We start from the raw sequence: 14,925 nt of genomic DNA on the forward strand, positions 1-14,925 counted from the left end.
ACATGATGTATGATATTCATGGGGGTAACTTGGGTAAAGTAGTATGTAGTTTTTGGTCACAGAAAGAGTGGTGCTTGTCAAAATGTTGGTGCTTCCTATATTACGTTGGAAACCTTCTTCTTACCCTTCCCTGATACTTTTTCAATGAATCGTATTGGATTCTTGGTGAACTAGTATAGGTCGGCGGCCAATGTTAAGTTGTTATCTCGATCCTAAAGTTACCTACAGGAGCAGGGGACTCGGAAACCCAGACTTGGAAAAATCCTACCAGTGAGTTTCCAATTGACCATCTAATTTTTCACTGGGTGAGACAGGCTTCCCAGAAGAGAGATATGATGATGGTACCTTGCAGAGGCCACCGTTTCCTAAGAAACACATCCTTCTGCGGATGTCGATGGCCTGCCTTAAATGTAGCTGTACACTTACCAAACATATACTCTCTTATGCCCCCGCTACTCCTGTGATTGGTTTCTTCATGTACATAGGATGGCTTAGGGAACATCAGCTGCGGCTGTAGACAGAGAGTGGAGGTGTTACGGTTGGGGATTTATTTGCAAATGGCGCTTTACTGGACTTTGAAGCATTCGTAGAAAAAAGAAATATCCCTAGGCGGTAGTTCCTTACTTATGGACTGATCAAAACCGCTCTGCAGGAGCTGTGGCAAAGTGGAACAGCAGAACCAATTGCAGTCAAAGTCATTCAAACCCAATGGGCAGCATTTAGAGGTTAGTAAGATGGCTGGCTCTACAGGGCACATCTACACCATATAGATATGACACAGGTCAAACTTCGCTCACAATGTGGAAACTTTTAATTGCACGTAGAGGGGATGTAATGCTTTAAATTCTGAACGTCCCTTCTAAACATGATCCACACCCTCCGTAGATTTCTCCGATTTACTAATGTACATTTGATTACTTTGGTGTCTATTGAATGCTAGTTGTTTCATATTTATTGAAAATACTTTTTACACCATTTAGAAGGGGATTTGTTATGGTTATGATGAGGGTACTGAAGATGTGTATGATATGCCCCTGAATGACATGAAAAGAGTAAACTGGTTGCTTACTGTGGTCATTAGTGCAGGGGAAGGGAGGCGTGAAGTTGTTACATATTTATTGAAAATGCTTTCTCAGGCATTCAGCAGGGGATTTGTTATGGTTATAAAGAGGTTGATACACATGTATGTTAAAATGATGTTGGAGAAGTTTTCTGGAGTTTTTAGTGGCAGGATTGGTAATAAGACTTGTTGTAAGCAGCAAATTGTGTTAAAGCAAGGTGCTTGTCCTAAAGTGAGGAACATCCCCATCCTTCTTTGAGATGAGGTGGAGAAGGAGTTGGAGAAATTAGTGGACGTTGGAGTCCTAGAAGCAGTGGAATAATCGGAATTGATTTCTCAGATTGTCGGAGCGAGATGCAGCACTGGCAAAATTAGACTGTTCGTTGACCAACGCCATTTGAATAATATCATCCTCAAACCCGGACTGGCCATAGCGGGCACCGGGCAATCCCCCGGTGCGCTGCACGGGTGGGGGCCGGTTTTGGGTCTCTGGGGGCCGTTTTTGTTATAGGGCAGTTATTGCAGCACAGCTGCAAAATTGGCCCTGTAACAAAATAACCGGCCCGGCAGAGCTCGGCCGCACCTCCAATACCCCGAGTGCGGAGGGGGGGGGCCTGCCGAGCACTTTGCCTGGGCCGGTTGTGGTTCCCAGTCCGGCCCTGATCATCCTTATTGACAAGTTTCCGCTACCTAAGATATCCGACATGTTAGCCCTTGTCAAAAATGCTAAATATTTCTCTACAATAGACTTATCCACTGCATACCATCAGAGTTCATTGCACAAAGATAGCAAAGGGTTAACTGCATTCATAACCCCTTATGCATGAGCCTGAACAACCTTAGCCGATGCCCGGTGGAGCTGTCCCATGCAGCTACAGAGGAGTCTGGCTCTGGTTCACTCCCACAGCCGCCACCTACCCAGCCGGACATCTGACATTGTTTTTCCGTGTCTCCCCGTTGTGTTTCCTTCCCTCCCCTGCCTCCTCCCTCCATGATTCTTTGTCTGTCTCCCCTTTTCCAGCCCTGCTTGGAGCCATGGAGTTCAGCTACCTTTGATTTGTGTTTGTAGATCCCGTCGTTTTGGGATAATTGCTATCTGCGTCTGTGGGTCCTCCAACCTGGCGGTTTTGACTAATCGCCTGTTCATCCTTCCCTTCTAGTCTACTACCCCCCCCCCCTCCTTTTTGGCCTCCCACACCCCTCCCCTCATATACGGTCTTTCACCCTGACAGCTTTGTTCCCCCTATTGTATTTTCCCCCCTTGCCGGTCTGCCTGACTCTTCTGAATTCCTTACCCGTTTACCATTCCCCCTCTACCTTACCTTCCTTTTCCCCATAAGATGTGCGTCTTGGCTATTCATCGTGTAAATACCTCATATGACTGTGTAATCTCATGTATTTAGTTTTCTCCTATTGTCTATACTTGGCTCCTGTAATTGATGTAATTATGTAACCTGTAATTTGCTGATCCTCACGTAAAGCGCTCCGATACCTTCGGGTCTAGCCAGCTCTAACTTTGCAAATAAATAAAAAATAAATGTATGATATGCTTCTGAATGCCGTGTTGGTAGTAAACGGGTTGCTTGCGGAGGTCGTTGGTAAAGGGGAAGAGAAGGGTGAAGTTGTTGCATAGGGTTTATTTTTGAAGACTTTACTGACAAAGTTAAAAGGAAAAAACAAAAATTCAAATCAATGTGTACATAGATGATATAGTGACTGGGCGTCGAATGCATCATATTTATTGTCTAGTGATTTTGTAAAACAACTGATCTGCCGATCTTTGTGGATGCTGAGCTACACTAATAAGAATTGTTTATATAAGAAAAACGTGGTCGATGTTTCTGTAGCTCAGGATGAAGCAGCCATGCTGCACAGACTGCTTCTGTAACTGAGACCACACATCACAGGGGACAACAGGAGGGCAACAGAGCTTGGGAAGCCCAGCGCTCCGGCACAGAGACATCTAAGGCCGATAGGTTGATATGTCTATGGGCTAATCCCTGTGGTGGGGCGAGTCCATGGGGGCAACCGTGGTATTCACCATCATGAAGCAAAAAAGCGACTCCAGTTTACTTTGGACATTGCACTACCCTTTGATTTTTCCTAGCAGAAGAGGGGGCTTCATCATACCTGTGGTAGGCGCTGTCTCTCAGAGGCAAAAGAGATATGTGTAAAACTTTGTGTTTAATATAAATGTCAATAAAGGGAGAAATGGATTAATATATCTGGTGCATTATGATACGTCAACAGAGATTTGTAAATCGCTGCATTGCCATTGGTATTTCCATGCAGCGTTTTTGGGTTTGGTTACTCACTGGCGGGAGTCTGTTTTTCGTTTAAGTAGTGTAATCAGTAGCGTGTCAATGAGTAATATTATAGTTTAATGTTAGGTGTGATTGCGGATGTCAATTCAGAACCTTGCCAAGTATTGTTATGATACTGTCTTGCTAAAAGTATGTGAATGGGATAATGTGGTACCCCACTGGCAATGGTTGTGTTACCTGCCTGGGTTCTTAGTAATAATTTATCCTCATATGCTTTTATGGTTATTTGCAAAAAATCTGAAACATTTTCATTGTAAAGTAACGAGTTCAGAACTTTTGGCTTGAAAAGCATTTAATGAGAAACAGGTTTAAATTCCAACTTCGCCCATGTCGACTACTCATCATTTTGACTTATCCTCAGAGCCTAAATTGGCGAGCACTGGATCTAGAATAATACATTTGCCCATTTAAAGCTATTGCAACACAATGGCACTGATTTCGGTTTGGACAAATGCGAGATATCAGCCGAAAATCTCCAAATATCCCTTCTGGCATACCCACAGTTCCTCTACCTCATTTAGATTTAGAGGAACTGCTGAGTTTATGCCTGCAGAGCATCAGAAACGTCTTGGTGGTGGCCCTCGTGATAAGGATTGCTGTCACTTGCTGGCTGATTTAGAATGGACATTTGACAGAGATTTTTCCTGCTTAGTTACCTTTTAAGCCTTTTAGAGGCGTTTCCTTGGCTTTGCTTAGTCTCTACATTTTGTCCATAATTTTAGGGTACCTGAGAAATTGAAAACACGTGGCTGTCATTAAAATACTAGATCAGGTCTTTTTTTATTATTTTTCTCCACCACTGTTTGCAAAAAAGACAATTTATACATGTCATTTTTAGAGAGAGTGAGTTCTGTTTTGGGGTCTGCTGGGCGAGGCTCATGTGCTGTTGCCCATCAGGTCCAGTCCTCGGAGAATGCCTTCTATCCTTCCAGTTGGTTGAGTTAGAAAATCATCAGGTGCCGAAATCGAGCATTCGTGGTAGGTCCTGAAATTAGTGAGCTGGTCCTGACTGGCAGGACAAGTGACAGGGCTCTCCTCTGGCTTTGGAAAGTCCCTCTGGGCAGGGAACAGATCCGTGGTTGGTTAGGATCTGTACAAGGAGATCAGTAGCCAAGGTCTGTGAAGGTTCCTCAAAGCCGATGGTCAAAAGCTGCTGATAATCACCCACTGGCTGTGGACATAGGATCCTGAGGAGAAGCAGAGAAGCAGTGTTAGAAAAATAACTAGTAGAAGTGAATTGGTGTTTAGGATAACCAGCAGATTTCCAAAATGACTAGTTCATGAAGTAGGCTAATTTGGGGTCTTGAACCCAAAAGCGAGCTGGGTAGTGCCAAGTATTGTTCACCACAGCCTTGACATGTAACTAGACATCTGTATAGAATTGGCCATGTGCAGCATGTAAGTCTCTTCATAAACTCTTCATGGCACAAGTATCGAGGGCCGCAGTGCTCACAAGCCGACCAACCTGTAGTTTATGAATATAGGAAGGCTTGTGTGACAGGCAACCTGTCAAAGACACAGAGATTGGACTCATGGGCTAAACGCAGCCTTCCGGATTTTAGCTAATAGAAATCAACTACTGACATCTGTCATCAGCTTGGGGTACATGAAGGATACACTTATAAAAGACAGCCAAAAGCAACAAGCATATAAAAAGGACTCATTTAGCATACAAGCTCAAGCTAGAAGCCTATAAAGAAGACTCATGTGGCTGACAACCACTAACCAAAAGTACAGATACATATATATATATATATATTCAAATTCACTCGCAAACTCAAGCTACACAAGTTTTTCAAATCCAAACCAGCGTCTACTAAACCTAAGACAGGGGATTGGAGAGTGGAGAGACCGAACAATTGATATGTAGAAACATTGCAGGATTAAAAACTATGGAAAGTTTGAGAAGGGAGGCTATTGAAGCTGTGGATATTGACATCGCTAACACTCAAGTATTAGCACAAATGGAAGTTCAACAAAAAGGGGGATTGAGCACATTTAAACCCTCTTCAGGGTTTGTACCACAAATGGGGATTGATGCTATAGACACGTTTTCTGATGCTGTCATTAAGGACTTGATACGTTTAAGAAAGGATAACAAATATCAACATAAGACCAGAAACTTTTCCAAAGCACAACAAACAGCATTGAACAAATTATGTCAAGATTCTTCCTTGGTATGTAAACCTTCTGACAAAGGGGGGAATATCGTTCTGCTGACTCGTACACAGTATGAAACTGAGGCATATCGACAACTGAACGATGCTACATGCTTTATGAAGATTAATGATAAAATCTATAGCCAAAGCATCAGACTATCATAAAATGATCTCCATCTGGCACAAAAAGGATATGTTGAATTCCGAGGAAAATCTATTTTTGAGATGCCTAAATCCCGCTATCCCCACTTTCTATTACCTGCCAAAGGTCCACAAGGACATTATCAATCCTCCTGGAAGGCCTATTGTTGCGTCTCAGGGGAGTTTGACTGAACATTTATCAATGTACATTGACTTCTTTCTTTTTCAGCATGTGGTCAAATTAAAATCATATCTGAAAGACACCAAACATTTTTTGAATTGTATCAATGAGATCGATTGGAAAGAGGGATATTGCACGATGACATTAGATATCGTGAGTCTCTATACGTGCATAGCACACACGGATGGGTTAAATGCAGTAAAAATATTCCTAGAAACACGAGTTGTGAGATTCTATGAACATAATAAGATGCTATTGGAATTTGTGACCTTATGTCTATAGAACAACATATTTGTATTTCGAAATCAAATGTTTAAACAACTGTCGGGCGTGGCGATGGGAACCTGCTCCGCCCCCAGCTACGCAAATCTATTCGTTGGCTGGTGGGAGGAGCTGGTGGCCTGGGCTGATTCCAATCATCTATGGAACACACGAAAATCAAAGCCTGGCATCGCTATATTGACGATATTTTCATTATTTTTGATGGTCCTATTGAGATGGCAGCCTCATATATTGACAAACTTAATGAAAATGATCTCAATTTAAGATTTTCAGGAGATATTAGCATCTTAACAGTGAATTATCTAGATTTCACAGTATACATTGAAGAAGGGTGTATACATACGAAACTCTTCCGAAAATCTACGGCAGGGAATTCTACCCTGTTCGCGACTAGCAATCATCCCAAAAAACTAATAAATATTATTCTTTATGGAGAATTATTGAGACTTAAAAGAAACAACACTAGTGACATAGAATTCCAGAAGGCCGCGAAATCGAGCATGCAACGCTTCAGAATTAGAGGCTACAGCGAGGCATTACTTAAACATGCTCTATCGAGAGTGAATGATCTCCAGAGGAATTACTTATTGGACACGAAAGAGAAGAAATCTTCTGATAGTGGTACATTTAGAATGATCACCACCTCCTCAGATAATGCAGGACAGTTGAAAAGGATATTACGAAAAAACTAGAATATCCTTCTCACAGATAACATTATTAGAGAAGACCTACCTACTAATCCTCTTGTTACCTTTAGAAAAGCAAGGGCACTCAAGGACCATCTGGTTCATAGTCATCATGATGCCAACCCCATCCAATCCTCTCTAAAACCCCTAAATGTTTTTTCCCCTGCACCGATGTAAGGCTAAGTAAACGCACTCTAGTGTACGATGTACCTGGGCTGACGGCACCCAACAAAATAAACACATTTTTAACTTGTACCACCCCTTATGCCATTTACTGTTTAATATGCCCATGTGGACTCAGATATATTGGGAGCACGATTCACCCAGTAAAAATACATATATTAGAACACATGAGAGCCATTAACAATATAGATGAGGCATACCCTGTAGCAAGGCATTATAATAAGTTTAATGGACACAATAGGGATCTATTGTCGTACTTTTGTTTAGATAGTGTTCCAGTAAGCCCTAGAGGGGGAGATCGTATACAAAAACTTAGACGTTTAGAGTCATGTTACATCATTGATTTACAGTGCAAAAGTCCTACAGGCCTCAATAGCAGTGAGGAATTAGCAATACATTTGGGCTAGATAGTCTGGGTGATTCGGAATGACTATTTTTGAGCATTTTGAATTTTTAACTGAACTATAAATGATATTCTTGTCTCTGATCCAAAAGAATGAAAATTATGTAATATGCTATTTCATTTTCTGAAACTTTAATGAACGTTTTGTGCTATTGATAATTTAGTGTTTTCAGCTAGCAACTAGTGAGGCATTAGCCTATTCAGGGCGTGATTATGTACATGTAATTGAAGTTTGAGCATTTGTGAAATATGTACTTTGAGCATTTGTATGACTAACTTCGTTATATAAATGGTTGACATAGGATGTACGATATATTTGATGATTCTACATCACTTTATGTTTTGCACGCTACAAGATGGCGGCATTAGAAAGTACTTGATTGTAAAGTCCTCTTTTTATGTTGATGCACTGAAAACACATGTTAATGGTATAAAAAACAATAATGGTCGTGCAACAATTGACAAAGGCTGAGTGCCGAAACGCGTCTGAAGTGCAGAGGTTTCCTGGTTTGGAATAAATCTGACTGGAACCCCCCCCTCCCCCCGAGAGTGCTTTCTTTTCTTTATCGGGACGATTACCTGAAGGAATTTGGGAGCTGTGACATATATATATATATATATATATATATATATATTTACTTAAAAAACCATAGGTTTCAGGCCTTATATAGTTAGGAATTAGCATTTAAAAAAACATTGAAATTGCTCCTATATAGTTAGTTGTACTAACTATATTTCGCGCACCCGCAATCCACTGCTGATGATGTCACATGTTACATCATTCATGACATGGTCAGTGACATCACTGTTGACATCACTGATGACATCTCAAATGACATCACTGATGACATTACTGATGACATCTCATTTGACATCACTGATGACATCATTGATGACATAATCCAGTGACTGTGTGTTTCTGTAAAGTTTAAATATGTTTTACATATTGAAGAATGAGTGGATGTATAAGTGTCTGGATGAAGGATTTAGTAGGTGCATGACTGACTGTATGAGTGAGTGATTAAATGTGTCTTACTAAATGCATGGGTTAGTGACTAAATTGTCTGAATGTGTGCATCAGTATGTCTGTTGTTGTGTAAGCTGCTGCATGTGTTGATCAGTAGCTATATGAGTGGCTATATGGGTTATTGATTGGTTGCCCAAGTATTTGAATGGGAGACTGAGTGTGTGGGTGGGTGGCTGGGAGGTGTGTGACTCTGTGCATAGATGTGTGAGCAGTTGATTCACTAGGTGTATGAGTTCAAGAGTGCATGTGGAAACAGCTATATGGGCGGTTGACTGTGTGCATGGGTGTGTTGGTGAGTGAATGGATATCTCAGTGCTACATGTGCAGGTAAGTACATATGTAAAACACAGTGCATGTGAGAGTTGGCATATATAAATGACTATACATGAGAGCCAGTGAATGTGCGAGTATCATTGGGTACTTGTATCAGTGATTGTATAAGAGAGTAAGTATGTGTTAGTATATGTTTGAATAAGTAAGGTGTTATGTGTATAACTGTATAGTTGAGGAAATGGAAGTGTGATTGATTCTTTGCATGACTGACTAACACCTAGTCAGTCGTGCAAAGAATCAATCAATGAGTAACTCCATGGATGAGTTGCAGTGTGTGATTTTCTGTATAGGTGTATGAGTGCATATGATAGTGTTGTATTGATGAGTGACTGTATGTATGAGTGATTCAATGGGTGAATGAGTGAATGTGTGTGTAGACCTAGGAATCAGTGAGTGTGTATGTAGTAACTGGTATTGGTGTGTCAATGATTTCAAGAATGGTAGTCTGTATTTAACACTGGGTGTATCAAAGGTTATATTAGAGTGCGAGGAGGTGCATCGTATTATCACATGAATCATATCATCAGTGATGTGATCAGTGATGTCAAATGAGATGTCATCAGTGATGTCATCAGTGATGTCATTTGAGATGTCATCAGTGATGTCACTGACCATGTCATGAATGATGTAATATGTGACATCATCAGCAGTGGATTGCGGGTGCGCGAAACATAGTTAGTACAACTAACTATATAGGAGCAATTTCAATGATTTTTTAAATGCTAATTCCTAACTACATAAGGCCTGAAACCTATGGTTTTTTAAGTGAATTTGCAAGGTTTTTAAAATGCTAATTCCTAACTATATAAGGCCTGAAACCTATGGTTTTTTAAGTGAATTTGCAAGGTTTTTTAAATGCTAATTCCTAACTATATAAGGCTTGAAACCTATGGGTTTTTCAGTGAATTTGCAAGGTTTTTTAAATGCTAATTCCTAACTATATCAGGCGTGAAACCTATATTTTTTTTCAATAAATTTCAAAGGTTTTGTAAATGCTAATTCTATTAGCGGATAACGTTTATATATGTTATTATCCTTCTGGGACCACCTGAGCAGCCATCTTGTTTCTCAGGAGAAGTGAGGCACAAGAGAGCACAAAACAAGAGTGGAAAACTCGAAAAGGGGGCAGGGTTGAGACCCCCTGACCCCCTAGCCCTTCTCAGGGGGTCCCAGAAGGACCACCAAGTGCAAAAAAAAGTATTTTTTTAAATCGCGGGGTACGCGCATGGTACGCGATCCCGCGATTTTTTTTCTTTTTTTTTTTGCCCTTGGGTGTCCTTTTCGAACCCCCTGAGAAGGGCTAAAGGGTTGGGGGGTCTCTACCCTGCCCCCTTTTCGTGTTTTCCACTCTTGTTTTGGGCTCTCTTGTGCCTCAGTTCTCCTGAAAAACAAGATGGTGGCCAACACTTCTTGGTTTGGACAGTTTGGAATGTTGACAGTCGACTGCCAGCCAATCAGAAACCCGCTCGTGCACGTAAGGGTACGCGTACCGTATGCGTACGGTGCGCGTACAGTGAGCGCATATAGATATATAATTTTATCAAATTCAATTTTCTCAACAACTACTGGAGGGATTTTCACCAAATATAGAAAAAGCACAACTGCATACCTGAACCCTACCATTTTGCCAAGTTTGGTGTAATTCCGTTCAGCCGTTCGGGCTGTAGCTGGGTCTAAAGGTCCCATAGAAAATGCCATTTGAAAAATTTCAAATTCAATTTTCTCAAGAACTACTGGAGGGATTTTCACCAAACATAGCAAAGGCACATCTGCATACCAGGCCCTAACATTTTGCCAAGTTTGGTGTAATTCCATTCAGCCGTTTGGGCTGTAGCCATGTCTAAAGGTCCCTATGGAAATTAACATGGGGAAAACACATTTTGGGACCCCCTTTCGGCCCCCGCTTGAAGAATCCCCCCGAAACTTTAGGGAAGGAGCGGAGCAGAGCTGGCCAAAACTCTGGAAAATTACACACAGATTCCTCAATCGGCATCAAAGTTATTCCCAATAGAATGTTGAGCGCATATAGATATATAATTTGCTCAAATTAATTTTCTCAACAACTACTGGAGGGATTTTCACCAAATATAGAAAAGGCACTACTGCATTTTGCCAAGTTTGGTGTAATTCCGTTCAGCCGTTCGGCTGTAGCCGTGTCTAAAGGTCCCATAGAAAATGGCATTTGAAAAATTTCAAATTAAATTTTCTCAAGAACTACTGGAGGGATTTACACCAAACATACAAAAGGCACTGCTGCATACCAGTCCCTACCATTTTGCCAAATCTGGTATAATTCCGTTCAGCCGTTCGAGCTGTAGCCTTGTCAGAATGTCCCTATGGAAATTAACATGGGGGAAACACGTTTTGGGACCCCCCTTTTTTCTCGGCCCCCGCTTGATGAATCCCCCCGAAACTTTCAGGGAAGGAGCGGAGCAGAGCGAAGCAAATTTAAGGAAAATTACAGGCAGATCCCTCAATCGGCGCCAAGGTTATTCCCAATAGAATGTTCGGAATTTCCTATGGTAACTAGGTCCTAACTATATATACCTACTGGCGACCGCCAGTAGGTAATATATATACACATGTATATATATATATATATACACATATATACACATATATATTTATCTATATTTATATATATTATATATATAAACAAGTAAGACTCCCATGCTCCCATGGCATACGCCCTCACACCTAGGTCTTAGAAAAAGGCCTTGTGAGAGGCACCAATTCGATCTAAATCTAGTAGAAGAACCAGTGTTGCTGAAGTCTGTTGTCTTTTTTCTCAAGACAGAACCAGGCACACTCTGACTGTCAATAGCAAGACCTCATACCAGCCCTCTCGAAGGGTCTGCCCGTTTGACCCTTACCAACAATAGAGATCACTGCAGCTCAGATCTGGCATCCAGCGACCTATCGACCACAGCTTCTGCATCTTGACAACACCGGACCCCTGGCTGATTCTGCTCAGGTCCTCACCCGTGTCTCTGTAGCACAGAAAATAACTGAAAAAAACAAGGAAAATTAGAAATTAACAAACGGCGTGCACTAATCCCCGACTCACCAATGAAGCAATAACAAAATGGACACTCAGAGCATTTCAGCGTATTGTATGTCTTCTTGTGTCAATTTAATGGATTTGTTGAATGCACCAATTCACAATCAGGCATCCTGGTGCTGTTATACAATAGATATAAGTTAGTTGTTCTTATTTGAATTAAGGAGGGAACAGAAAAGTCTTAAATTAGGTCCTAAAATTTGTTGTGTTTTGATACATCTAACACACGAGGAAGGGACCTCAACAAGGCTGAAGCTGAAAATGCATATGGAGCGGCCACTGGTCACTTGTTCCCTGGCCTGGGACCCTCTGTAGAAGAGTTGATGAGCCTCGAAAACTTAATAGATTATCCTAGTCTAATTTGTTTCAGGAGTGAGAAAGACCTCTACTGTAGGAGACTCAATGGACTCAGTATTTTGAACCCCCATATTCTGGACCGCTTGAGGCCAATGGAGAGAAAGGACAGTGGCTTTCTCCGATCTCAAGGTCCATCAAGAAACGTCAAGTCAAGTTGTGCAGTCAAAGTATTTCATAATACTGATGCACACCACTTTGATTAGACAGTGCACTATATTAACATGGATACCACTGCGTGCACTCTCTGACAGTGGGGTAGATATCGGAAACGTATTCCAAATTACCACAGCCCCTTAACATTCCAGAGTCAGCACTCCAGTTGTTTACCTGTGTACCAGGGCCTCAAATCGGCCTAGATCCTGTGGTCGCAGAGAAGAAGGACAAAGATTAGGTTCAGATCCAGCCACTAAAACTGTTTTTCTTGGGTTGAGTCAACCTTTATTTACACACATTCAGTTATTGAAGCTCTCACTGCTAGTTAGAGCGTGATTTATTTATTTGTATGCAGTTGCTACAAATGTTGTTACAAAGTTATTATCATGTATGACTTTTTTTTTTAGATTTAACTAGTTTCAGCTAGTTTAACAATCTCGGTCATGGAGGAAAACATACTGAGTAGGAGCCGATTGCCAACGGTGTAACTGGTGGAATTGTAGAAAAAAAGAAAATGTGAGCTAAAGTAATCAACAGAAGTCATAAAAAAATAGAGGTGGTTAAAGTTAATCTTCACACACCCTCCATGTTAGTTATACAAAGGATGAAATAAAAGTGGAAGGTCACAGCAGCTGATTGCCTGGTTAGCAATGATTGACACCATTTCAGTACCTTTGACTACAAGGTCTACAGAGGAATAAGAGACTCGAAAGAGACATGGGGTTATTAAAGCATAGAAATACATGAGACCGTAATCAAAGCTGTTTGTTGGAGTGAGATCACACTACACAATACAGATGCTTACCCATGACAATGTCTTTTCAGCATCACCCAAAAGAAACATGATTGCTAAATACATCTTTAATCTTCGAGGCAAAAGCACATTGGAAGGAATCCAAATTAAGGGAAAAGCAATATATGAGAGAGTGCAGTACAGTTACACAACATTCAGGGTAAGGAAATGTTTCTTATTTGTATTCCTGGTTTTGCCTCGTAGGATCCTCACTGACAGTCATAAACATAGAATATTTCTCATCGCCTCTCATCATAAGATAGACTTTTTCAAAAAGTTCTGTTGCATGTGTAACTGCTACAAGTTAAAGAAGGGCCGCATTTACTGTATTTTTCTATCTCTGAGAAAGCCGACTTAAACCTACATTTCAGCAACCTGTTGATCAAGTTATTTGCAATGCAGCCGGTCTCGCCTTTGGGACCTTATATGTATTTAGCTATGCAGCACTTTAGCCTGGGAGGTGAAACATCTACTGTTCTCTAACATGGTGGAAAGTAAGCACCAAACTGCATGACACACCAGGTATGGGAACACATGGAGAGAAATATTGCCTTTCAGCAGGAAATGGTATAGTCCATAGCTCTGTTTTTAATATAAGATCAGGGCCTTCAGTGGTCATATCACTGAAAATACAAATATTATTGTCTATGGGTGCTCGTGAAAGACAATTTCAATGGACTGTAATCTAGAGAAAACTAAACTGGTATTTTACTGACCTCTGCTGGTAGTTTTCTATCAAGCAAGTTAAATAGAGGCAGTTGAACAGAAAAAAAGTCCTCAAGCGGAAGCAGACAAGTCCTAGGGCTGATCTCCAGAGCCCACAAAGTACATACACATTTAAGTATATACAATAAGTCTTGTAGGCTTGACCTAAAAATGTATTCCTTCAACGTAATCAACTTTTAGCTGTTACCTCACAGAAAAGAAAAATGAAGCAAAGGATGCTGCCTTTGTATCTTCTTTCTGGAGCCAGCATTTCCAGTTCCCAGCATGCACTACACTGGCAGTTTACCTCACAATCTCAGTTCTTCTTGAAGGCTTTTAATGACTGATCAATAGACTATTGTATAGAGAATTATTGACACCTGGGAAGGAAAGAGTTGTTCATGACATCAGTGACGAATCCTATGATGCAGAACCAGGATTACAAGTAACATTTCCTTCGGTATAGTAGGATCCTCACTGATAGTCATAAACATAGAACACAATAGAAAGCTTCTCTCTCGAAAGTGGATTTCAATAATACCCAGCAACTCTTTAAGACAAGAAAAAATATAACAATTAATTCCAGAGCAAAACATGTTTACGCAAATAGATTTCTTAACACTGCTTGAACAACTGTAGTGTCAACTCTAGTGTCTTCCCAAATATAATGTTTAGTGAATGTATGTATTGGTTTCCATGTGGCTACTCTACAAATATCCTTTAGAGGAACATTTCTCAACCAAGCAGCAGTAGCTGCCTTTCCACTTGTGAAATAAGTATTTTGTCTACCTAGAGTGGTTTGTTGGCTTGCCGATAAGGGACGGCTCCTCCGTTACGGAAGACTAGTGTTGCCCCACTAGTTTAAATTCCCCCAGATGAAAAATAAAATGGTATAGACATTACCACCGTTTTATTGTTCATTGACTCTTCAAACCCCCATCCAGAGCCATGTCTCAGGACAGGGGCAGGGCCGCTGCTGACAGGCAGCAGCAGAGAAGAATGATGTTCTGGGCAATTTAAAGTGCGCATGTCTCTTTGGCCGGCCGTCTTGTGATGGCCAGCCAGACACGCACACTT

The 14,925-nt window shown here is 41.1% G+C and overlaps 1 protein-coding gene across 1 annotated transcript in view; it reads right to left on the reverse strand.

The window, feature by feature from the left end:
* Positions 1–4,375: 4,375 nt before the first annotated feature.
* C1_1H19orf67 (chromosome 1_1 C19orf67 homolog) overlaps positions 4,376–14,925 on the reverse strand; it is a 50,180-nt gene continuing 39,630 nt past the window's right edge. Inside the window, exons 5-6 of the mRNA XM_086928024.1 lie at positions 11,653–11,787; positions 4,376–4,571 (exon numbers count right to left, since the gene is read on the reverse strand). Of these exons, the coding sequence (XP_086784150.1) occupies positions 4,376–4,571; positions 11,653–11,787 (331 nt within the window). The remainder of the gene's footprint in view (positions 4,572–11,652; positions 11,788–14,925) is intronic.

Source organism: Lissotriton vulgaris, chromosome 1_1, assembly GCF_964263255.1.
Source record: "Lissotriton vulgaris chromosome 1_1, aLisVul1.2, whole genome shotgun sequence".
NCBI classification, from domain to species: Eukaryota; Metazoa; Chordata; class Amphibia; order Caudata; family Salamandridae; genus Lissotriton; species Lissotriton vulgaris.